This window comes from Pyxicephalus adspersus, chromosome 1, assembly GCF_032062135.1.
Source record: "Pyxicephalus adspersus chromosome 1, UCB_Pads_2.0, whole genome shotgun sequence".
Lineage (NCBI taxonomy): Eukaryota > Metazoa > Chordata > Amphibia > Anura > Pyxicephalidae > Pyxicephalus > Pyxicephalus adspersus.
In genome coordinates this window covers 79,577,367-79,603,439 of record NC_092858.1, presented here as the reverse complement: position 1 = coordinate 79,603,439, position 26,073 = coordinate 79,577,367, and the positions used below count along the sequence as shown (strand labels likewise).

At 36.5% G+C, this 26,073-nt stretch overlaps 2 protein-coding genes across 2 annotated transcripts in view; one reads left to right on the top strand and one right to left on the bottom strand.

The window, feature by feature from the left end:
- The window catches only part of CLIP2 (CAP-Gly domain containing linker protein 2), a 65,575-nt gene extending 61,538 nt beyond the window's left edge, over nt 1-4,037 (bottom strand). The window contains exon 1 of the mRNA XM_072405495.1: nt 3,706-4,037. The gene's annotated coding sequence lies outside the window, so the exon portion shown is untranslated. The remainder of the gene's footprint in view (nt 1-3,705) is intronic.
- Nucleotides 4,038-11,334: 7,297 nt separating this feature from the next.
- On the top strand, nt 11,335-23,286 carry RFC2 (replication factor C subunit 2). Its single transcript, XM_072415707.1, has 11 exons — nt 11,335-11,457; nt 13,497-13,566; nt 15,020-15,061; nt 15,288-15,394; nt 15,774-15,875; nt 16,224-16,324; nt 16,426-16,583; nt 16,751-16,816; nt 16,915-16,995; nt 17,333-17,446; nt 20,841-23,286. The coding sequence occupies exons 1-11, from the start codon at nt 11,357-11,359 to the stop codon at nt 20,946-20,948; spliced, it is 1,050 nt and encodes a 349-aa protein (XP_072271808.1). The 5' UTR covers nt 11,335-11,356; the 3' UTR covers nt 20,949-23,286.
- The last annotated feature ends 2,787 nt before the right edge of the window (nt 23,287-26,073 follow it).

The window sequence follows — 26,073 nt, the reverse complement described above, 5'->3', positions numbered from 1 at the left end:
TGGAGTCCTGGATTTTTTACAAAAATGTCAACAAATGTGATGCCAATTCTAGTCCTTCTGCCCACAGTGCCACTATAGTAAATACAGTTCTGTGAATGGATATCAAACCATCACAACATGTATTTCTGCACCATATGACCTGAAAGATTAAGTGTACACAAGATCAGCTGGTAATTCACTGGGGATTTACTCCTGATTCTTGATCTCTTTAACAACTTGGACTATACCATACAGATACTGTGCCGGGATAGAAATATGACAGCTGCCATTGTTGATTTGATTTTAAAGTTAGCATAGTTCAGGGCTATCATCAAGATCACTATCAATCAGAGGTGACTTCACCCAGCCAGTCACAGACCTGTATGTAGCCATTGAAGCCAGAATCAACAAAGTATCATCTGCATTTTTGTTCTAAAATATGTCCTGAAAGGTAGAACATCTATCAGATATCCAGTACATACTGAGGCGCTCACTCTTGGCACTGAATGTATCTGAGATGCTTCAGGTAAGAAATGGTATTGATGGCACATGCCTCCACGAGATGGGACTGCTCTATGATGAAAGTATTTTTTTATTGTGCCCTACGATATGATGTATAGGAACCAGATTCTTTTGTAACAATTCTGGATATTTGTACAAAAAAAGTTTGACTTTTTAGAATACAAATCCCATGTAAAATTTAGAAATAATTTGTATGCACATTTCACATGATGCAGTGCTTGAGGCTTCAGCTTATAGACTTTTTTCTGCCACTAGGTGTTTGATGGCCAACATACCTGAACCCACTTCTTATGAGCCTAAGTACTCCTGGACCCTTTCCTGTGTGCGGCCTAAAAGTAAAAAGAAACTCGCCTCTGTGTAACTCTGTTCTTTTTCTTATGAGTATGCTTCTTATCAACACATGAACTGGTTTACTCATTGGGCCTGATTTATACTATAATTTATATTATAGAGGATAAAATATTATCAGTGAAGCTGGGTGATCCAGCAAACCTGAAATGGATTTCTGAAAAGTCATTTGCTATTTGTTAGCAAATGTTTTCAATCCTGGACCAGATCCATTCCAGGTTTGTTGGATCACTCAGCTTCACTGATGAAAGTGTATCCTCTCCAGCATTAGAGAGCTTTAATAAATCAGGGCCCTTGCATCCCATTTTTGCCCCTCATACACCACCCATGCTATAAAGGGTCTAGTGGCTAATGGCAGGTCACATTTAGTGTAAAATACACCTATTGATTAAATAATGATTATGGAGCTGATTTAATTTTTTTATAGCTGCCTAGAATTTTTGGTTTCATACTGACAAAACATGCCAGCACCATGCTGATAAGAACTAGTACAGTCAATCAGTAGATGGATTCCCTGTATCAGCAAGGGTCAACCAAGTGGGGGAACCATTGATTTCCAGGTCCACTTTTCAAATAACCAAGTAGCCATTTCTCTTTTTTAAAATCAGCATTTGCAAGTATTTCCCAATGGGGAGGGGGGTGGAGGACTTGCTAAATCTCCCTAAATTGTACAAAGCAATGTTAAAGATACATTTTGTTTGCTGATCCAGACTAACAACATGATTTGAGGCCCAGTTACCAAATCAGGTTGCGTGAGGACACATTTAATCACATTAAAGTATTCAGCAATAACTTCTCAGCCACTAAACCAAAGATTTAAGCTGTTTTGCTATGCGGGATTGTACCATGCTGTAATTCAAGGGCTTAAAGGTCAGTTCACCCAACAATGATATTTTAGCTATATATGAGATCTTCCTGCCATAATTTTGAGCTTTGTTACCTAGGCTTTTTGGGTGTCTATCCGCTTTTGCATATTTAAGCTCCTCTTGTTCCACGTGTCCATATCGTGAAATAAATAAAAAAATCCAGCAGAGAGTGCTACGTCCTCATTATGGCCACATATGGCATGCAGACCCAAGAATGGAATCCAAAGTCTTTGAGAGATAAGAAACTGTCAAGTACACTCTCCAGAACATTACAAAAACTGCAACAAATCTTTTGGATGGATTGACCCTTTAGCTAAATAGATGTGGCCCCCATTACAAAAGAGGAAGCATGACAGGTCACCACTTCCTTTCTTTAATAGGGATAGTCCAGGGAGAATTGCTGATTCATCTCTTATTGACTCTCTTGAATCTTTCCATGTAGATTTGTCTGATGTGCAGAGAAGCAAGCAATATTGAATTATACTTCATGAACAGTATGAATATTGAATAAATTAAGATAGAATAGAAAAAATTCACTGCTCTGCAATATGATTGATTTTCAAATAAGTTTGCATGACGCAGACTGTTAATATATACAATGTAATCAAATACTTATAAAATATAAATTAATATAATATATGAGCATTACTAATTGATAGGTACCCCATGAGAGTGATGTGCTGGTATAATGTGATGGGAAGAAAATATTTCTAAACCAGGACCAGGGCTTGGTCTCCAGGGGCCTTGGGTCCCAAAGCAGTTGCTGTCTTTGCAATGCTCGTTGCTAAACTACTGCAGCAAACAGAAATTATATTTGATGTAGTTATCATGAATACATTTGCAAAGAACATAGTTTAAATTTGAGTTGTAAAAACGTTAAATAGAGTGACAATCCAATAAAAGGTTTATTGTGTCTTCCCTTTAAAAGTGATAAGGCAAATTTTGGTCCACTTGGCATAAACTTCTATCTGATTCCAGAGATGGCCTGCTACAAATGTTACTATTGCCAACTCAAGTATTCATTTTCTCTTCAGTTAAATCAAATCTGTCACATGTATGTTTTATCTGGTTACTATGCCCTATGCAATTTATAAAATAATATAGCATTACTGCAAATAGAGCAGCAGATTCTTTTAACATAAAATAATTCATGGCAATACAAGCATGGGTGTGTCACTTGTCAAAAGATTTTAGAAGATTTTTAGAAAATAGTACCAATACTTTAATCAATATATATAATATAAGCAGCATTATCCAAAACAGCACTACAAAGAACACAAACAGTACACATGATTTGTATGCATGCCTGCACCAAAAGTGCTAGACTGTCACAAGATTTGAGGGAGGTGAGAAGACTAAGAATATTACATTCTTGGAGATACACACAATACTGCATATATATTCATTATTAAGGCATACATTTCACCATGCAGCGTGTCATTAAAGTTTATCTCTGATGTGGCTCAGAAATGATTTTTAGGTCTAGGGGTCACAAGAGAAGGGTTGGAACCACTTGAACAGACCATGTAAAAGTAATAGTTTAAGATAGATGCGCTCTGCTAATTCAATACAAATCCATACATACACATGCATATCTTGTATATATAATATACAGACAGAGGGATAGATCAATATCTTCTGATGATCACACCATACATGAATACACCAGTGTGGATTCACAATGTCATACAGCTTCCATTACCAGTCTACAATACAATACAAAAGGTAGGCATTGCTGCCAATGCATTGATGGTAAAGGGAACTAAGATGACACCTTGGTGCAGCCAGATTGGCATGTGACACGTGAGATAGATGAATGAAGTGTTTACATGTGCTAGTAGAAGGTTAGATCCCATGACAGGCAGCATGGAGCTGTCCACCCATGCCACGCCGGTTCTCTTCTTTGTTGCAGATCTGAGGTTTGTGGGAAACTCCCTTCCATGTTCTCACCACCCCATTGCCCTAGAACAATCCCCCATGCAGCCCTTACCTCCTGACATGTCAGCATCCAGGGTATCAGAGAGTGGTAGCCCAGCCTGCAGTCTGTGTGATCCCAGCCACTCCCTGCAGCCACAACTTGCTGGGGGAGGAATCTGTAGCCAGAGTGGGGACAGCAGTGACAACAGGGATCCCTGATCACCCTAGGGGCAATCCAATGCAAGGGGCATCAGATGCTGTCAGGGAACATCCTGCAGATTGTAGTGGTTACAATGTTTCATCCTGGAGCCAGGAAAGTATCAGGGTGAATGTGCTGCGATGATGCCCAGTGTGCTCTGATGCAGCTCAGCCTGCTCTACTCAATGGATGAAACAAAAGAGGAAGGGGAGATCGCCAGTCACAGGGAGGAGGGGAATCCAGCTGTTTTTAGAAGGCGATGGAGAATACAGACTTCTGTTTCCTAGATCTGCCATCTTTTCTGTAAGCAGGAGGGAGGGCAGATTTCATTACATTTTCTCACTTCAGGCTGGTGGGGAATGTTCTGCAGTCTATTATTAATTTCCCATACTATGTGTCAGCTAGAACAACACATGATTATATTATATAGACACTGATAGTGTAATCCTTTGTTAATAGTCTGGGATGTCTGGCTTTGTTATGAAATAATTTACACATTTATAGATTTCCCAATACAGATATGTTTAATATCACCAGGCTGCTGTATAATGTACATTGTGATGATTAGGGGCATTGTACTTAGAATAAACAATGTTTAATAATTACAATAAATGTTCCAATTACCTTATCAAATTACCAAGCTAGCACACTACACAAGAGGGATCTGCTTCCTCACCTTCTTCGCAAGAGTTTATTTTAATTTTACATTTTTACCCCCAGAAAAACACTAAGAATAATTTGTGGTCTTAGGGGAGCTCTGATAAAATACATTGAGAGTTTGTGGGAAGAATTCCCCTATTACAATAATAATCAGGAAAAATACACTTTACATTATAAATGCCACCTTTCTACACTGATAAAAAGAAAACAATCACACAGTCATTAGTTTTTGCATTTGGGTCAGTTGTGCCCCTATACTGATGCATTAGAAACTAATAGAAACTAATACGATAGAGTTATTTATTACAAACAATAGAACTTTATTAGTATAGACTTCTTGGTCATGCCTGTGCAGTGCATGGAAAAAACAGTTCCTGGCTTTTGGGGAGCAACCAGACAAGTTATGGTAAGGGGAACTTTAATGGGAATTGCACAGCCCTGCTAGACAGGGGACTTTTCTTTGGCAATTTATCAATAATTCAGGGTCAGTGACCTGCCCCTAGGCTTTGAATGGACAGTGAAGAAGTATCAATAGTTCATTCATCTGCTCATTCTGCTCTTTTTCCTCCTATCATGGTGTTCCTTGCCTGAGAATCTGATTGGCTCCTAGTTGTACCCTTCCTTTATTATAATGCTGCTGCACAGGGGATCACAAGAGGCTAATATCAATCTAAATTCAGGCACATGCACTGGCTGTACTTAAAAATAGAATTTTGCTAAAAAAAAACTAAAAAAATGTACTAAACCGGTGAAAATTTTCTATACACTGTTTTGATGATGACCAAGTAATCTAAACAGGTATATACAATTTGAAAAAAGTCTAATAATATTTTTTATTTGATAGTAGTTTGCACAGGGCATTCAGACATTTGGCAGCATCCTATGTTTAAAGAAAGCTCACTGGTTTAGGGGAAGGCTTTTTGAGTTATTTAAAGATAGGTTTATTTTAGCCTAAAGACTCCCCTTTACCCCTCCCCCCCAACTCTTATACTTATTCAAGTTAAAAACTGTTACCCAAGTGCCCGCTAACTTCTTTCAAATGCCAGTTTCTCTGGTGGTTAAAGCCTCTGTGTAAGTTCTGAACAAAGGTTGTAAACACCACAAGGTCATCGCTGTTGGGAAGAAGTATGCAAGCTCATAGGTGGTGCGGGTTAGTTCACAATAAATGAATTCTTCCCTCTCCCCTCCTTGGGAAATTTTAGCCTTAAGTGAACTTGTTTTGTGCACCGCACCATTACTAACACATCAAACCTGTGTTACAGACTTAGTCATTTCTATATTTTCAGGATGGAAACTTCCCTGCTAACTGCCTACAATATTTTCAATTTTTCAGCCGCCAGCGTATGTTTTCCACCAGACAGCTGCCTGTCATAGCTGCATCCTAGGTAAAAATGTTTTGGCTCTGATGTGTCAGATGACACAAGCAAGGAGACTTTTGACACTTTTCGTTGGCAGAAGGGATAGTTTAGACAAAATGGAGCTCTAGGCAAATATGAAATAGAGGCCCCAATGCACAGTATTCAAACTCCCTGCACTTATTGCCATACTATTACCAGGAGCCCTAGAGAATGGGATGGCTCTGTGCAATTGCTCAGTTTGTCTCCCCTCCTCCAAAAAAAAGGGCAATTTTGGCCTAGTTGGGGAGTTTGAATTACGACAAAAGAAGACTTTTTGCTAAAGAAAGGAATTTTTCTTGGAGTAAAATTTTTGTTAAGGGGTAGCAAGAGGGGAGATTTTTTTTATGAGTGCAATATTTTGCTTGGTGGGAGAAGGGAAGAAATTTCTGCTTAGGGAAGTCATGTTTTAAGAAGGAGAAATAGAGAAAGGAGAATTTTTGCCTGTGAGTTGGCTTAATACGTGTGTGGTAGTACTTTTAAAGCCTGCAAGTACCCTTGTGCTCTGTGTATAACTTATTCTTGGCCCCAGCACTCTGTGTTCCATATAATCCTGACCCCTGATTTCTGTACATTATGTTCTCTTCAGTCCTGCACTTTCCAATTCCTAACCTTTGTGCATTATATGTAGCTGCAGTTACACAAAGTACATTACATATTTATGACCATTGTACTCTTTTTCTTTTTTTAATAATTATTTATTGTTTTTTCCATTAGTAATATAGAACATGATGTTATAAATATATGGAACAGCAATTAAACCATAGTTTGGTGTATGTGCACCATGCATACAGCAAATAGGTTTAGGTTTTTTTTAACTTAATTTTTTAAAGCCATCTCCTTCTACTTTGAGGTTTTGAGACTGGGGCTTGGAGGTACATGGCATAACACATATGTGCTTGTTCCATTTTTGTCACCCTAGTACAGACCAAGAATGAGAGCATTGTTTTAAACAACTTCTGACCCAGCTGACAAGAACAAATACATGTACACTAATATCACACAAAAATACCAGGTTATATGCATAGTAAGCTTTGGGGAAGAAAACATGCTCTTAGTAAAAAAAAATCCAACCCAGCCAACCAGGGGCCTATTTTCCTTCCTGGGAGGGAAAGGTATCCTTCACTAGTTCACTCTTTGCCACCTGCATTTACAATATCTTCCAGACGGATTACTGATTATGGGAAGCTAACCACTAGACACAATTACTACTATGCTGAACAAAAATATGTTCATTAGAAACCTATTTATAAAGGTATTTATATTGCTCATTTTTTGTAGATTATGTTGTTTATTCATTGTAGATTTTGTTGACATTGAAACTGTTTTGGGTTTAGTAAAGCTGCACTAGGGCAAGTCTCACTGGGATTATATAAAAATTAACTATAGAGCAACCTGTAATTTGTTTTCACCAAAATGTTGAAAATCCTTTGCTCTAATGAAGGCGCCACAAGAAAGAACTATTCTCAAAGTGGTTAGAACTGTTATTTTGCAGTTTTTATTATGACAGTTTGTAGTGTTTATGCCTGCAAATTACTTAGAAGCAAATTACTTCGAAAAGCAGACAACAGTGAAATAAAAAGAAGGCAGCTGCAATTGATGATTGTGCAACATTTAAAAATCATTACAATTCATTTATTGAACACAAAATAATTCACATTTTGGATATGACGAACCTTAAAATTGTGTGAATTCCCATGTTGAAGTTTGAAATGTATCCATAGGTGATGTTTATTTACTTTTACAGTTCATCAGATTCCTGTTATCCATAGGTAATGGCCCAAAATTACTGCTCTTACTCTGCAAAGTAATACCCAAAAGGTATTAGCTGATCACTGTTTCTCTATGAACATTATGTCTGTGTGTGCATCTGTAAATTTAAATAGTTTTGTCCTTTTTTCAGGATTTTGATTAGTTTTTATTTTATTTTTTATTTACACAGCACACACAAATATGAGAGTGAGCATTGTAGTAAGTGAGCAGAGAAAGAAATGCTTTACAATGTTAATTGGTGATATGTTACAGCCCCCTCTGGAGTTAAACTGTTATACAAAAAAGAGTCATTCATTCATGCTTCTGACATTGTCCAGAGCTACCAAGAGTTTCCATAGCAGCAAAGCTTCAGGATATCAAAGAGGGAGGAGATGTCAAACACAGCATTAGTAAGTCTAGGGTTCACCAGCTGGTAATGGTTGATTCTCTGTTTGGCTGGAGCAGAACAGCAAATATTTTATTCAAGAGCCTGGAGAATAAATGGAAAACAGGAAATACACATTTCCCAGGAGGTTTGGGTGGGAATATGACTAGAGGTCACTTACTAGTTTTGGCATCCATAATAACTATAGTAAAGTTTTTCTTGTATTATACAAGATACTAGAATGTCACTTCTATCCTCTAAATACCATGTCTTTTACCGTGACAAGCTGTCTGTCAATTTCTTTCTATATACGCTTATTGTCTGGCCATCTTTCTTATGTTATATCTTCACCGATTCAAAATATGTATAGATATACTGTATTCTGTCTTTTCTGTAAGGTTTATCTGCTTCCTGCTTTTTTAGGCTCAGTATTTCAGAAGTATCCGAGTCCCAGTAACTATTATATACAGAGGAAGTCAGGTAATGACAGCGCCTATATTCTTCCCATCATATGTATACATTAAACAAGCATGACAATTCCAATCATTGCTTTTGTTTTAAGTTTGCTGTTTGCTTCTTTTTTTTAAATAATTCATATTTTCAAATTTGGTGCAATAATGGATAATGTTGAGGGGTAGTTAAAGTTTGATAATCTTTTTAGATATCTACACATCTAAATGTTCAGTTGAATCTAATATTTCAGATTTCTTATGGAGTATTGGAAGTAAGTTTTTTTCCCCAACTACGTCACCCGATCTCGCGCCTGAGTAGGGTGACGTAGTAGTAAGAACCCGTAAGAAGAGGAGAAGATGGTGGCGCCTGCAGCGCTGGCCCAAACACAGATACCAGGACGACGCGGGACCCGATGGAAGAGACTTCTGGATCGATCAACTGCGTTACAGGATTGAAGGTAAATGTATTTATTTTTTGTTTTGGCCGCCTTTGAGTTTAGTTACTCTTTAAAGGAACATCATCTGAGAAATCACTGCCTCCTGTGATGCACAGCTTTACACAGACCTCATGTCTGAATGAGTGTACAAAAACAAAAAACATCAGACATAAAGTGGTAGAAAATCTGCAACAGGAGCACTGACAGAAATAAAATGCTGACGGGGTTCTTTTATTTTCATCTATGTTGCCCTTGGATATTTATCATTACTTCCTGTCTTATGAAATAGGACTGAGAAATCTCCTTAATAGAGATACCGAAAAAAAAAAAAAAAAAAGGGTTTCTAACTCTTCCCCACTTTTTTCAGAAAAATGTTTAGCTAGACATATATTTTAATTTTATTTTACAAATTACTCAAAAAAAAAACAAAACAAAAAAAACAAAAAACAAAAGACCATGAGACAGTGGGCTGTGCCACAATGTTGGGGCTAGAATACCAATAATATGTTAGAATTCACAACTATTACTTCAGATGGTGGGTGAGGTTGCAGTGTGGTTATTGCTGTCCCATACCTGTGAACTGCATCTGTGGTTAAGAGGCTACATGTAGTGTAACACTACATGAATGATGATGTTAATGAGTGGTTCAGTACTGCTCACTGCTGCCTAAAAAATATTGAAACACTGGTTCATAAAGAACCAGCACATCAGTTCAGGCAGCTGGCAAGGTGCTAACTGCCAGCACCCAGAAAGGTACTTGGCTATTAATACCCTAGCCAGCTGTTCCCACTACCTGTCCAAAAACTTAGTCTTTTTTTAGCCAAAAAATATTAGTACTTTGCAACTAAGTTACCTGTGAAAGTGTTTTCCTTAAAATAAGTTGGCTAGAGAGCTACCCTTGTAAAAGATGAAATACCTAAAGAGGAAGTAAACTCAAAAGTGCCCAAAACCCAAAATAAATCCACTTACCTTCAATCCCACAGTGCAGTCGATCAGTCCGGAGGTCTCTTCCATCAGGTCCCACGTCGTCCCAGCATCCGTCTTCAGGCTGGCACCCCAGTCGCCGCCACCTTCTCCTCTTCTGGGTTCTTCTTTCTACGTCACCCAACACAGGCGCAAGATCAGGTGGTGTAGTTAGGGAAAAAAACTTGCCGATCTCACTGCGCATGTGTGCTTTTTTTACCCCTTTTTTACGAAAGGGCTTCTTCTGCACATGCCCCAGGAGGACCTGGAAATTGACACTAAATGAAGTGTTAGTTTGTAGGCAAACTACAATGACTTCTGTTAGCACAGTGTACAAATGTCAAAACATTCTAAAATGTAGGTATTTATAAAAATCAATTTAGTGACACATATGGAAATTAAGATGCTTCTTACAGAGCAAAGTCTCTGCAACAGGTTTACAGTTTGGGTGTCTGAATTTGTGGGCGGTTAAAGATTTGTTAGTTACCATTTTAGCCTGAACAAACACATAATGTAGGCTAAATATACATGAGGTGGCTATAGACGGGCTAGCTGGCCGTTGTTTGCCCCCTTACTCCACTAGATAGAAGATTCTCATTCATTCAGTGGGCCTGATTTATTAAACCTCTCTGAGGTTTGAGAGGATACACTTTTATCAGTAAAGCTGGGTCATCCATATAGCAAATGACTTTTAAGAAATCCGTTCCAGGTTTGTTGGATCGCCCAGTTTCACTGATGAAAGTGTATCTTCTCCAGCCTTGGCAAGCTTTATTAAATCAGGACCAGTGAGTAGCACTTGCTTCTTGTGATGATGGGATGGGGGGAGGGGTTTGTAGCAGCCAATGGCTACTCTCCTTGTTGCTGCTTCATGTGAATTGAGCCTAACAAGTGGTCAGGTTCATTTGGTTGCGGTGTGACTCTCAAGCAGCCATGGCAGGAATATATGACTCCAGCTGAACCCTTGTGATAATTCTGTCACACAGTCTCACTGCATTACCTCCCTATGTAAGGGAGTGACAGGGAAACACTTGCTCATTTTATTTTTGTACTTGGAATCTTATGTTCTGCTTTCACAGCTCCCATTCATTTGCCTATTAAAAAGTAAAGCCAGTTTGACTGTCTTGAGTAGCATTATCTTCATAGAAAAGTCAGCAGCGTCAGCCAGCTTCCTGCTTGCAAACAGCTGCAGGGCCCTGTGCCCGCTCTCTGCCCATACACACCATATACAAAGTCACAACACGACTCCCAGGCGCCCCCTAGTGTCCTGATTCTGTAACTTCTACACTATTCTGTAATACAAAAAAATTATATTTTCAACATATAATCATAATGACTGACATAATACTGATAATAAGTGTCGGTCTAAGCACGTTTACTGTATTACAATCCAGCACCCTGCACCGAGCGATAAAATCACTGTGGGCGCGGCCAGGTGACGTCATGATAATGAGCCGTCCCAGTGCGGTGCTGGCGGGAAATAAACATGGAGGTGGAAATGGAAGAAGCACCGAGCGGGGATCAGGGCAATAAAGAGCAGCAACCTTCAGGGAGTAAGGGGCCCGCTGGGACCTATGAGCTGCCCTGGTGAGTGCCGCTTTATAGGAGAGGGGGGAGGCACAGCCGGCATGAATGTGTCCCTGGCAGTGTGCTGCCACATGTCCTGCTGTACATATCACAACACAATGTTATATAGAGGATCATGCAGGAAATAAAACTGAGTAATCATGAGCAAAGCAACAGGTTCTCTTTAATGTCTGCCCATACAGTACATTACATTTCCCATAACTCAGCGCTCCCAGCCAACCCTAGACCTTACACAGGACTGCAGGGGTAACATGTGACTGTAGGGGTACCAGGGCAGCCAATCAGCAGTGCTGTCACTGTCAGGGGGGTGATGAAAGTTTTCAGTATTACCTGGTGCAGGTACACTATGCATGTTTTATTATTTTCCTGTTCTCAGCAAGCTGTAAATAAGATTACAATACAACCTTGGTAGCTACAGGCACTGGAAAGTTATTCTCAAACTTCAAAATAGATAATGCCATATAATGAAATATACTTCTATCAATATATATATATATATATATATATATTTTGTAATAGATTTTTCTGTTTTTGTTGAATGTAGTGAAAGAAAAGACTTCTTGTTGTCTCTGTCTCAAAACTTTTATTATGGTAATACAGGTTGACATTCAAAAAATCAATAATCCGCAATCTTCAGTTTCCCGGCATAGATTTCAGAGCACATTTTCAAATATACACTGTTTTCTGGAGGCGCTGGTAATGTTTTGATGGTGCTGTTCCAGAATCAACTGTTAGGTCCTGTTTTTCCTCCACAAATTGAAGCTGTTCCTGTTGCTGAGGATGCTGTTACTGTTATACATGAAGATGATCATCCTGATAGCCCATATGTTATTTAGCTTCTTTTCCAGGGTACAGTAATATTTAAAATTCTGAGGCACTATTTTGTTTAGTTGAACAAAAATTCTGTAAAACTTTTATTTATTTGGTGAACAATAAAACTTCATTTGCTTTTCATTTAGTGTCATTTCATTTTAATATATACAGCATATATAAGCTTCGAAAATCCGGCACTCCTCAGGTTGCCTGGATTTTTGAATGTCAACCTGTATATATATTATTATATGTAAATTACACAGACTATGTCTCTTCTGACTCATTGGATGTTTTGGACCTTTATACATAGACCAGCAACTCTTCTCTGCAGCATTAAAGCAGGGGACTGTTTTGTTGCTGCTTTATTAACCTTCTGTCCCAATTTATATGTCCTATTTATATGCGGATCATACCTGATCCGCCGGCGTCGTACTTCGGGTCTTCTTTCTTCCTCCGGCCGTTGTTCCCTGCACCGGAAATTTCCCAGTGATGTCGGTGTGTGCGGACATTCCGTTCATGGGGGTGGGGAATTCAAATCTATTTGTATTGCATTCAATACAAAATAACTGTATTGAATGCAATACAGTGGATTTATATGTGTAAAAGCAGTACATTGTCTTTGATGAAAATGTATTTTACAGTATAGTATAATTGTATGAATATAATATTTACTTAAAATTTTTATTTTTTAATTTATTATTTTTACATGATTTTGTTTCAAACTTTTTTTTATACTCATACTATTTTACTGTAAAATACATTTTAATGAAAAACAATGGGCCACTTTTAGACATAAAACTGGACAGAAATGAACCAGCCCAGAAGATGAACAGCCCAGAAGATTAAATCAAAAATACTGAAACCTGTAATATAACTGTACAGTAGCATATGTAATATATATAATCTAATGATTACTTTGTATTGGATTCAATACAGGTATTTTGTACTGAATCTAACACAAAATAATGTAAAATTCCCACCACGCCCCCCCGCATGCACTGACGTCACTGGGAACTCCTTGGAGGAAGAGGATGCGGCCAGAGGATTGGGATCGGAACAGGCAGGACACTGGAGGACACCTATGTCCTGTGTAGGTCCTGTAAGACTTTAATTTTAATGCTCTTGGAAAATATACCGTTTCCATTGTGCTTTCATTTGAAGTGGTGCAGTGTGTGGGGAAATCTGGTTCCATGATCTGTGTGTTGACTACTTTGTGTTTCTTGTAGGGTAGAGAAATACAGACCAATAAAGCTTAATGAAATCATTGGCAATGAAGAAACTGTTAGCCGACTTGAGGTAATTTTTTTTTCTTTTATAAATGTATGTTTATCATTGTCTCCACCCCCAGCTGAGCAGTATAAAACTTTGTACACACATCAGATGGTTGTCACCTAAAACAAATATTGTGCTTGTCTTCAGTGCACATTTATTCACCTGTCAAATGATTATGAAAGAAATCTGATGTCTGTATAGGGCTTAACCCCCCTGGCGTTCTAATTCTGTCCGTATTTTCATGCAAAAAGCGTTACATTTGTAGGCTATAATTCTTAGGCATAACTCACTGAAATATGTCTAATATTTAATAAATGTATTAATAAACTTTAAATAAAAAACACAAAAATCTATTAAAAAAATTTTTTTAAAATTGCAGAAATCAGTAATAGAACTACAGAAGCATGTAAAATATATATAATATTTCTTTGTACTGGACTTAATACAGCTATTTTGTATTGAATCCAATACAAAAATTTTTGAATTTTCCCGCCTGCACCGACGTCACCGGGAAACCCTGGAGAACGTCTCTGCATTCACCGGCTGAAGATCGAAGAAAGAAGATGTGTCCCAAGGACCTGCAGAGACCATCAGGATGCTGGGGGACGCCAACAGAACAAGGTGAGTTTTTTTTTTATTAATATTATTTATTTAATGTTTTTAGCGACCCCGAGTGTGACTCGTCATTACTGCTTTTAGGAAGTAAAAACCACCCCGAGTCACACTCGGCATTACCGCTAAGAGGGTTAAAGAGAAAGTAAACCCAATCGATCTGTTGGGTGGTTTCTTCCATCGGGTCCTACGCCATCCTGGTATCCGTCTCCGGGCCGGCGCGCCAGCCTCTTCTTCTGGCTACTTATACTATTCTTCCGGGTTCTTCTTACTATGTTACCCAACGCAGATGCAAGATCGGGTGACAGAGATTGGAGGAAAAAACTTGCCGATCCCACTGTGCATGCATAAGATCGGCAATTTTTTTCCTTTTGATGAAAGGGCTCCTTCTGTGCATGCCCGAGCATCCCAGTAGCAACCAAGAACCTCCTGGGATACCTAAGTCATGCATCCCGGGAGGCTCTTAGGTGCTCTGCGCTCCCATTCATTCTTGATTGCCTAGGCGATCGAGAGTTAAGGGGGAGGTGCTGCGCGGTTTTTTTTTTTTTTTTTTTTTTTTTTTTTTTTTTTTTTTTTTTAAAGGTAATGCTTAAACACAAACAGTTAAAATTTTTACTTTAAATAAAAATGTTTTGTATAAAGTGAAAGTTCTAGGTTTAGGTACGCTTTAAGATCAATGGATAAAGACTCCTTAACAAAACTTAGCTTGGGTGCTGTAGCTTGCTATACCAAAGACAAAATACATAACTGCTGGTACTGCTGCTTGTGTTCTAACAAGAGATGCAGAGCAGAAACAATTTCAATTCTAATGATGGATGTTTTTATTTATTATTAAACAATTATAATGACTTTAAATCTTTTTCAGGTTTTTGCAAGAGAGGGAAATGTTCCAAATATCATTATTGCTGTAAGTATATTCATCTATTATTATTCTGCACAGCAATACATGAAAATACATTCAATTTATTATTTAACTGTAGGTAGCAAATAAATTGTTTTGGTTTAAATATACTTTACCTTTGTAGGTGATAACTATTGGCAATATGTTATTAAAAAAACCCTAAAGTTAATATTGCATGTTTGATAAGCGCCAAAACTGGAATAAGGTATTAACTGTATATCTGCACTTTCAGGGTCCTCCCGGAACTGGTAAAACCACCAGTATTTTGTGTTTAGCCCGTGCACTTTTGGGTCCGGCACTCAAGGATGCTGTCCTAGAACTCAATGCTTCAAATGATCGGTAAGTGGGGTTTGTATAATGGTTATTGGAGTGAAAAGTGCAATATACAACTTTTATTTTAGGAAAGTAAAAATCATTACACCTCCACCTTCCATGATTCCATTGTTCCTGCTGCATTGAAGAGAAACTGCTTTTCAGTAGAGCAGAGATTGGTGAAGAAAACTGTAAAGATGAACGTATACTATACAATGGTTTAATAGGTTAGATGCTAACCAAATAATATTATTAAACAGTGCCGTGCATCCATTGGCTTGTGAACCCTGTAAAACTTTTTTAAACTTTAGCTTTAAAAAGTTTGTGTATGTTATTTATATCAAATATTTGTACTTTTGTCAATTACCTTTAATAATTCTCATTCTGATCTTTTTCTTTTTCTTAGAGGCATTGATGTGGTGAGAAACAAGATCAAAATGTTTGCACAGCAAAAGGTTACACTTCCGAAAGGTCGGCATAAGATAATTATTCTGGATGAAGCAGACAGGTTATTGTCCTTTAATTTCAAAGGATTTTATTGTTTTTCATGAAGAGTGGAAAAAAGGGGAGGGGGGGGCAATGTATAAAACAGGGGAACTGCAAAGAGGAAGCAGAAAACAAACATAATAACAGGAAAAGGGTGTAGCTTTAATGCATAACAAACAAAAAAATGTTTGCAAAATGGCATGTCCAACTTTTACTTAATTTAAATGTCATCTCGGTGTTACATTTCACAAATATGTAAACTAATATGTAAACTAATTTGCAGTAATTTGTGGTACTGCAGGCTAATGCTAATATAACCAATAAGGATATGAATGTGCTTTCAAAATGTAAATATTTTTATATTTCCTAGCATGACCGATGGAGCCCAACAAGCTTTAAGAAGAACTATGGAGATCTATTCCAAGACAACACGTTTTGCTTTGGCTTGTAATGCATCAGATAAAATCATAGGTAAGTTCAGTTTGGGCTTTGCATTCATTGTCTAGATCTGATCTTAACATGGCTTAATGACTTCGTAATTTTTTTTTTTTTTTTTATAATCTCTCTTGTAGAACCCATTCAGTCTCGATGTGCTGTGCTTCGCTATACAAAGCTAACTGATTCACAGGTTCTTGCAAGGTTAATGACCATTGTGGAGAGGGAGAATGTCCAGTGCACAGATGATGGTCTTGAAGCAATCGTGTTTACAGCACAAGGAGACATGAGACAGGTAGCTGCCAAACATAAGTAATAATAACTGCTATACTGCTACATATGACCTGAAGATTCTCCAGACTGGTTATCGTCAGTCACTGCTTTATTAATAGACATATATTGCTATCTATAAATAATCACTCCTTGCTTTGCCACTGCTTTACTATTTTGATTTCTTTTTAGGCTTTGAATAACTTGCAGTCGACGCATGCTGGCTTTGGGTTTGTGAACAGTACAAATGTGTTTAAGGCAAGTTTTTTATTTGTGTTCAGTACATTCTTTGTGATAGTAGTAGTTCAGTAGCAACATGCCTCTAATTTGTTTTTTCATTTTTTTTCGTCTGTTAGGTTTGTGATGAGCCGCATCCACTGTTGGTGAAAGAAATGTTACAGCACTGTGTAAATGCAAACATTGATGAAGCATACAAGGTTTGTAGTATAGAAATCATAGTTGTTTTACTTCAACGATCTTGGTTACTTGTCATATTTATATAAATGGTGACATTTTTATACCCGAAAGTGAAGTGTAATAGTAATGTATGAAAATTAGCTGGAGTTTTACATTTATATAGTGTGTGTCAAAGATAGTTCTGAAAAATGCACACTACTCCTTTGGCACAATTGCATGGTAACATTTTACATATTCAGTGTATTAGTGTTGACTACTGTTAGTTTATGCTATAGAAACAGCATGCTTTGGCAGAACATTGTGTTCTTATGTGATAATAACATTATCTTATGTGAATAAAGGTCTTAATTATTGCAGGTAGTGGCTCATCTTTGGAAACTAGGTTACTCCCCAGAAGACATCATCAGCATTATCTTTCGAGTGTGTAAGACTTTCCAGATGCCTGAATACCTCAAGCTAGAATTTATTAAGGTACATTAACCGGTGATGGGTTTAAGTGATGCTTAATATTTTTTTCAAAAGTTTTTTTTTTTTTAAATATTAAGCATAATAATACTAATATATTACATATAATACTAATATATTATAACTTATGTTTATAATAGATGCATAAGGAACAGGCATATAAATGCTTTTATATTGACCACATCAAAGTTCTAATAGGAAGGGTATCAAAGTCAAGAAGCATTTGAGATCAGTGCTTGCTTTTATGAGTAACATTCTTATGTTATCTAAGCTTTATATAGACCTGTTTCTGTATAGAGGAAAGAAGATCTTATTTTGGGGTCAGGATTATTTCTAGCAGTCATGAAAACTAATTGAAAAGTATTTATCAAAACAACAAAAAAATGTGTTGCCTAAAAAAAAGGGCCCTTTTAAAATGATTACCAAAAAATACCTCTTTAGGTAAATTTTCGCAATTACATTACAGAATTGGTTCATTTTTGTTGCGTTGCTCATATTTTGGGTTGTTGGCACTGTGTCAGTGAGTTGAAGTCAGCGAACCACAGTGACATCCTGTAACCTCTTTAGAGCTACATGACATGAGATAAAACTGTTGCAGCTACATGTCTTTGCTCAAGATGGGCTTCCTGATGGTGACAAGCATACCATAACTTAAAAATCTTTTTTTTTTTTAGCAGCCAGAATGTATTTATCGCTGGCTGATGGGAGCTTATCCAACACAATAAACTTGTTGAAATATTTAATAATTATAAATCCCGCTATGTTCTTCTTTACCTTGTTTCTTAAATGTATAGCAGCTATTCCTTCATATAGTGAAGAGAGGGATAGAACAGACAGGCTTTCATAGGCAGAGCAAATATAATAAAAGTCTTAAGCTTTAAAAATTTTAGATAATCCTACATTTAACAGAGTTCAACTGCGCTATGTCTGTCTAACATAGTTTCACTACCCTGTTTCCCCTATGATAAGTGCCTTATCATCGGGGAAACACGGTATGCTATGATATGCATAATAGGTTTTAAAACAAGTGTCTTGAAATGTCAATATTATCCCTGTTCCCGACACATTTCGCCCCACTGGGCTTCCTCGAGGGATTGAGAGACCTTTGAAATTATAATAATACATAATACCACATCAGCCTTATTCAACAGTGCTATATCAAAAATTTATAAATGTTTATCTTTGTATCGAATGGCATTCCCCCTTCCCCCTCCCATCCCCCCCTTATATGTCTGGGCTGCTTTGTTATAAGTGTCTATCTTTGTTCTTATTTTATCTGTTGTTTGAGAATATTGGTTTCCACTCTGTGCCATACGCTTCAGCTAGCGGATATGTAGCTGTTTTTGTACAGGTTCACTATGTCCTATGTGATCCCCCTTAGAACTGTTATGTTTTTTTGTCATATTTTTTGGGTATATGCAGCTTTCTGGTACTAGATGTCTGTTAAAAAGGAGCCTACACTGTTATGTTTGCTATGATGTATGTGTTGTATATTTGATTTTTTTTTTTTTTTTTGTTATGTATCCTTGGTTTTGTTTTATTGTTTTTTTTTTTTTCCCCTCTGAAAACCCAATAAATCTGATTGAAACAAAAAATTTACAAATGAACTTAATGTCCATTCTAGTATCATACTATCAAGCATGATTTATGTTGGTATAGGTGGTCCTTAAAGACATATATACAATTTACAAAAGTATATTCAGCAAACTTACTTGGTGCTGATGCCTGGACAATAGAAACACAACAAACAATTCTGGTTGCATAATAATGTTGATACTGGATAGTTTGGAGAATCTAAAAAGAAACAAACGTTGTAAGGGGAGTACAAAGGAATGATTTGTAGTTGGACCATTTTTAAGGTATAGTTATGTTTAGTGTAATAATCTTACTTTAGCCTGACTGAAAATAGCTTGACTTGAATATAGAATAATATTGTAACTGGATGCTGGTTGCCTCTTGATTAAGGGGTTATTGATACATGCCATTAAATCAATAGATCTACAGAATATTAGAGAGAAAGATATACAGCTAACCCAATTCAGGTAGAGTTTTAATCATTTTATTTAGTGAACTTGAATATAAATACTAATATTTATCTTAAGATAATGGTATGTAATTTTATGTATTTAACGCACTATAATATGTAATACAGATTGTATGACAATTTTGTAATCCTCAATTGGAACACATCAAAATAGCACTAAGTAAAAGACTACAGTAAGTACCATTATTTTAAGATTATTCATAAAACTGCTTTCATTTGCAATTATTCTAAATACATAAGTCTATCAAACACAATCTCTGGACTGACTAGGTACAATCTTCCATGCAATCATGAATATCTGGATAAAAAACAATCCTTGTTCCTATGTGTATAATTCACTGAAATGGTACCAACACAGATCTCTAACAACTCTGTGCATTCCCCTCAGTTTACTCATCTGAACGTGACCACTTTTTGCAAATAATGGCCAGTGTTCGCTTAATTTTTTCCACTAGACTGGTGAAGAGTCACTCCTGGTAATGCCACCTTCATTTTGAAATCTCATTCATCAGTACAGTATGTTAAAGGCGAAGAAAAATTTGCAAAGTTTCTATATATTTTACATTTTTGTCATGCAATCATAACAAACACTCACACTGGCAGTTATATCATCACCAATTTATTTACCATTTCATATATATTAAATTTATTATCCCAATCACAGAAGAGAGAATGTAGAATTACTTCCTGGTATGTGCTTACTTTGCCACGCCTATGTTTTTTTATCATATGAAACTTCCTCACAAGCTCCCCAAAGAAATAGCAATAGGAAGCACAGTTTAGGGTTCTGGTATATATTTAGGTTTAGGGAAAAAACTGAGTGCATTGTAAAATATATTTTTAAAATAATTAGTTTGCCACTGGCATGCCACAAAATATTATGCTGTGATTACCATAAAGTTACTGAATTTAGATTTATTATTCTTCAATGGGTAATCCAGATGTTGGGGTGAATGCTAATACTGTCAACTCCAGTCTGTTTAAATTTTCGCCAATTTTACATGCTCATTATTTAACTGTTCTGTGAGCATTTAGCTAAAATCTATAACATGCTGTTGGTTACCACTGTAATCAGTATAAATCTATTCCCAAAAATTCCTACATTACCCTATTTTGTTAAACAGTAAGTGTGAAATCACAATACGTCTGCAAAATAGAAACTTTTCCGAGTAGGTAAGATAACCTGTGAAACTGCAAAAGTGTAATAAAATGTATTGTTTGTCACATCGGCATGCTAAGTTTATTTTAATAATGTACTACAGCATCAGAGGTGACCTATAAATCTGTTGCTGTGTTTACATATTTCTAAGGAAATTATTTTCTATGAGAATACTAACATGTATTGTTTGTTAACAGGAAATTGGTTACACACACATGAAGGTTGCAGAGGGTGTCAATTCTCTTCTTCAGATGGCTGGACTCCTTGCACGTCTGTGTCAGAAGACTGCAGTGTCAACAAGCTAATGGCTGTATTATTCTTATATATATGATGCACAGATTTCCCTTTTTTTTTGTTTTTTTTATAAAAAAAAAAAAAAAATAAAACTCTAGAGCCCAATTTACACACGTCTAGGTATTTACATTTGTGCCATATGTTCTGGTGTACTCAGTGTTGTATTTTTCTTTTATTTGATTGTGAGTAAGTAGAGGTTACCTTCAACAAAAATGAAGGAATGGAGGAGATAAACTAAGATTTCTGTCTATAGCTATTGCATTTTTTTTTTTATTTACATTTTCAAATGTAGAGGAAGGTGTACAAAGGAAGTACTATTCAAAATGCATTGTTGCACCTGAGAAAAGCTAATATACCCTGTAAGCAAATAAGGTTTTGTTCCTCTTGGTGCTTTAACCTGGCAGCTCCCACTTTGTTCACCCTGCCAATTTAGCAGGAGATGGGTTGACATAGATTTACTCAGGTGAACTTATGCTAGGAATTGTAAGGTAGTTCTTTCCAATACCAAAAAATCTTTTGAATGACCCATTTGGCACAAAAAAGGTTGTACAATGAAGACAGTATTCTGATATGTACATTTTTCTGAGGACATAGTAAAAGAAAAATTCTAAATTTTAATCCATGTACTCACATAAATAGCACCTTCCAAGGAGTAGAATAGTAAAACTATAAACTGAGAGATGTGTATAATCAGAAACCAAACAAAAGGCCCATCAATTTCCAACTGCTTGGCTTGGATTTTAATTTTCAGAGTCATTAAGCATTATTTAATCAATGATAGTTATGCTTTAATTATTAATACATAAATAACAGGAGTATAGAAAATAGACCAAGAACAGTTTGTTTATCGACCGAAAATCTCAGACTTCATTATCTTTAGAAAATCATCTCTTTGTTCTGGAACCTGTCAATACAGAAAAAGGTAATTTAGGCATACAAAAGATTGAGTCTTGAAATAATATAAATAATCAGTCTTCAAATTTCCTAAAGTGTATAGGTTTCCAGTTGTGTAATATACGCTTAGCATTTCCAGTTTTATGGAGTGTCAACCTGGCTTTTCTTGAACAAAGGTCATAAAAGATTTTAGCCCATGGCCCACTTATTGGTAGGCAATGGCAACTGTTGCCCAACCTTATTATATAATTCATACTATGTACATTATATTGTTGAAGGGCTCCATTAAATTGACCTAAATGGAAAAATATTGATCAATGAACCAGAGCTGCAGCTTCTGATACTATTTTCCAGTGCGTCATAACTTGTCAGTGTGAATTACTTCCATGCACTTGTTGGTTTATTATAGGTCTGAACCGATCTTTTTACAGGCTAAAAGCTCTGTCTGGAACACATTGCTAGGTAAAGACTACATTAGTAGTTGATGGCAAGCTGGATTGCACATATGTCTTTATCCCAATCGAACAATGACCAGTATTTTAAGATCTGGCTTGTATGACTTCTTTTGTTAGCAGGTACTCTTAAACTTAAACTTTAGCCTTGTGATATCTATTACCCTTTTTGGGTACTCATGCACTATAAAGAATTTTCTTAGCCTGATCAGCTGCATGTCCCCTGGCTTTCATAGGCTAATGTAAATCAAAACGGGGCCCGAATAACCTGCAGCCAGTAGAAGTGCTTCCTGTAAAACAGTACTGCCTGTTTTTTTTGATAGCAGGGTGATTGTTTTACCTGTTCACCCATTAACACATATATGTATGGGCGATCTTTAGGAATTGTCCTGCTAGTATTACTTTTCTCAGTAAGTTAAGGTGGTGGTGCAATGTGTAACAAAAAAAAAAAAACTTTGTATGTACCTTACATTCCAAATCCTTAATCATGAGATCTAAGAAATTTAAAGGATTATGTTTGAGTGCTCTTGTAAAAAATATGCCAATGTAGTTATTTAAAACTGTCACCTTTCATAAATGTATCTTATAAGATGGAGATGGGTGGCTTAGGTGAAAACATCATCTATAAAGCAGGACTGCATACTTTCCATATTTCTGCAAATATATATTTTCTCCCACCACTCTAAAGAGAGGTTTATGTAGTTTGGTACACAAGCTGTGCCCTTTGCAGTACCTTGTGGGTGTTCTTGGGCTAGGATCACCACCTGGAAACTATCCCACATACTCTTTTCCTCTGGGAACTGCAGGACATGGTAATATTCCTTATTAAATTGCACCTTTTTGCAGAATGAAATGGTGATTAACTGCCTGACAATGCAACAGAGATTAAATCTAAGCTACAAAATACTTTATTATAATATAGCAGCTCGATGCCAACTGATGATTTCTGTAATTTTTAATGCATTCTTGCTACAATAAATATAAATTTTGCTATAGCTCTTCAGTTTGAGTGATGTATCTTCTGTTCGCACTGCATTTTCGAACTCGTCACAAAACACATAATTCTCAGACTGTACTTGTGCCAACCAGAGCTGGACTGGTTTGTTTCACAGGTATTAAAGTCATTTTTTACTAAAATAAAGATTACTGAACAATGCTAGATTGGTAGTGTTTTTGTAACATTCACTCTTACTTTTATTAGGGTACTTTTGGTGCAAAATGCAGTTTTTCAAAGATATTTTGATAAACATGTGCTTGCAATTCTTGTAAATAGTGCAAGATGACATACCTGTTTGTGTACTTTTTATGTCCATAGGTCCATTCCAGATATTCTGATATTCTACTGTTTCGTATTCTTAAGGGAACAAATGTAATTGGATTTAGCAAGAATATTAAAAGCACAGGCACAATGCATTTACTTGTAAGTTTTTTTCAATTAGTAAGGTATATATTGTAACCAACTTCATAAAGATATCCAGGCAAGGAACAAAGTATGCAGGTAAAATACATATATGTTTACCTGCCAAAAGATTTGCAGTTCTGCACAGCCAGTGTTGTAATTTCCAAGCTGCACTGCCAGGCAAGTAATACCCTTATTTCCTGATTCAGCAATGCAGCGTGTTGTTGCTTCAGCCTAAACACAATAAACCAGTGTTATCATATCTGACTAGATAGAGAAGAGGTGATCCAGAACTGGCTGGCTGAACACATTGATTACATTTTTACCAGTAATGAATTATCTTGGTCAGTAAACATGTATGTATTTTTGATTGGTGTATTAAGTTGTTATGCCTGGAGTTGTTTTTCACTGTGTTTCACACTGACATATTCTTTATATAGCTGATTCTTACCTGCTTCAACTGACTCTTTATAGTTAAAGACATTTCCGTACGTACGCGACTTGTTAAAATCTATGGGGGGAAAAATTCACAGATAGCCTTTATAAATCCAACATAATAAAGATTCATTATAATTCAGGAGCCAAACCAGTAAACTTATACCTAAAATACCACTTTCCAAATGTCAATCTATTCAGAAGATGTTACTTCATCTGAGCAGAACTAAAAGCACACAATACTGTCTTCCAATATGAATCCCCCCCATGTAATGAAGATGTTTGCTTGAAGTCCAAACTGGTTGAGAATAATGGCTCTCTTCACAAAAACATTAAACATTTAGGTTTAAATACACTTTAAGCTGGAATCCCTAATGCATTGCTTCTATGGTACCACGGAACCCTGGTTCTGTGGTACTATAGAAGCAATGCATTAGGGATTCCTGCATAGAGTTCCTTGAGTACAATAGTTTTGCATCAACAATGCTTTCCAAGATGCCAAGCTCCCAGTCTAATGATCTACTCCTCATCTACACATAAACTTGGGAGGCTAGTAGTACCATACTGGCACTTTGTTGTCCCCAGGGCTTGGATTCGCGAAGGATGGCTTCTGGGGTGGGCATAAATTGATAGAGATTTAGGGATACACAATGTTGAGTAACGTCAACCGTAAAATGGCAAGCCAAATTACAGAACATCAGTCAGACAAGGTATTCAAGGGTTGAAAACCATCCAAGGGTTTGGGGATCTTTGGACTTCTATAATTTTATACATACTGTGTGTGTATGTATATTTTAAGGTATTTCTAGAAGACTATTTTTGTGTACTTTAGAGTTGCACAAAAAAATCAATGGCTGACCGCAAAAAAAAGGAATCAAATGCTAAGCTGCAAATGTAGCACAGCATATTATCTATTGTAAGATTGCAGTGCAGGTAGAAGATGTTCCTTACCAAAATTGTAGTAACATGATGCTATAGGGACACTAAAAAGAAAATATATGTTACATTTGGAAGCTACAGTTCTATAAAATTATTGCATACACATTTAATAGCTATAATTCCATACAGCAGCTGAAGCTTTGGCATATTGGTCAGTCTAACCTCAGCTGGTTTGTTAGTAATAAATGTTTACAGAACTTAATAGCTAAAGCTAAAATGTACACATACAACTGAATGAATCAGAAAAAACGAAGACATTTTGCACTTTCCTCTTGCTTCTTGCTTTGCACTTTCTTTATAAAACTCATAAACTTCTTTTACCCTGTAAACGTTTGTACATCTTGTATTAAATGTTTACCAGTTATACATGAAGTGTGAACAAAAGAAACCATACTGGGTTTAGGTCACTTTTAATATAGTAAATTAATTTGCTTTTCATTCAGGTATTTTTTAGGTAGCTTTTAATAATTTTCAGCCTTTTCTAGTTGCTAGTAAAGAACCCCCATCACATTTTTTCTCCAACATTTTCTCTCAACATAAAATCAAGTGTTAGGTAAAAGTTACAACCCCTGCCCCCCCAGCCGTTCCCAAACTTACATATAATTTTCACTGGAGTCCGAGCTGAACCCTGAAAAAAAATTCAGTTTATACTAAGGACTAAAAATCAATTCAACATCAACCACATACTATAGCATGCTGTAAGGCACTACATAGTAACACTATGTAAAGTAGTTTTTACAAATATTCTATTCTGATCAGTGCTCCCTTTTTAATAATGCTGGTGAGGAAAGGATACATTTGGTGGTTGTCCTAAATTAAAAATACAAATAACAAAACTTCTTTGTGTTAAAGTGGTACCTAAAGACAACATTAAAATTGAGTTAAACCAAATATCTATCATAGGAAAAGGGAGAAAAGTTGTAGAATTAAGGAATTATTGGCCCAGACTAGGTGTATAGAGGAAGTGCACAAACAATCTCAGTGGAAGTCGCATGCCGCACAGTTGGTACAATTGCG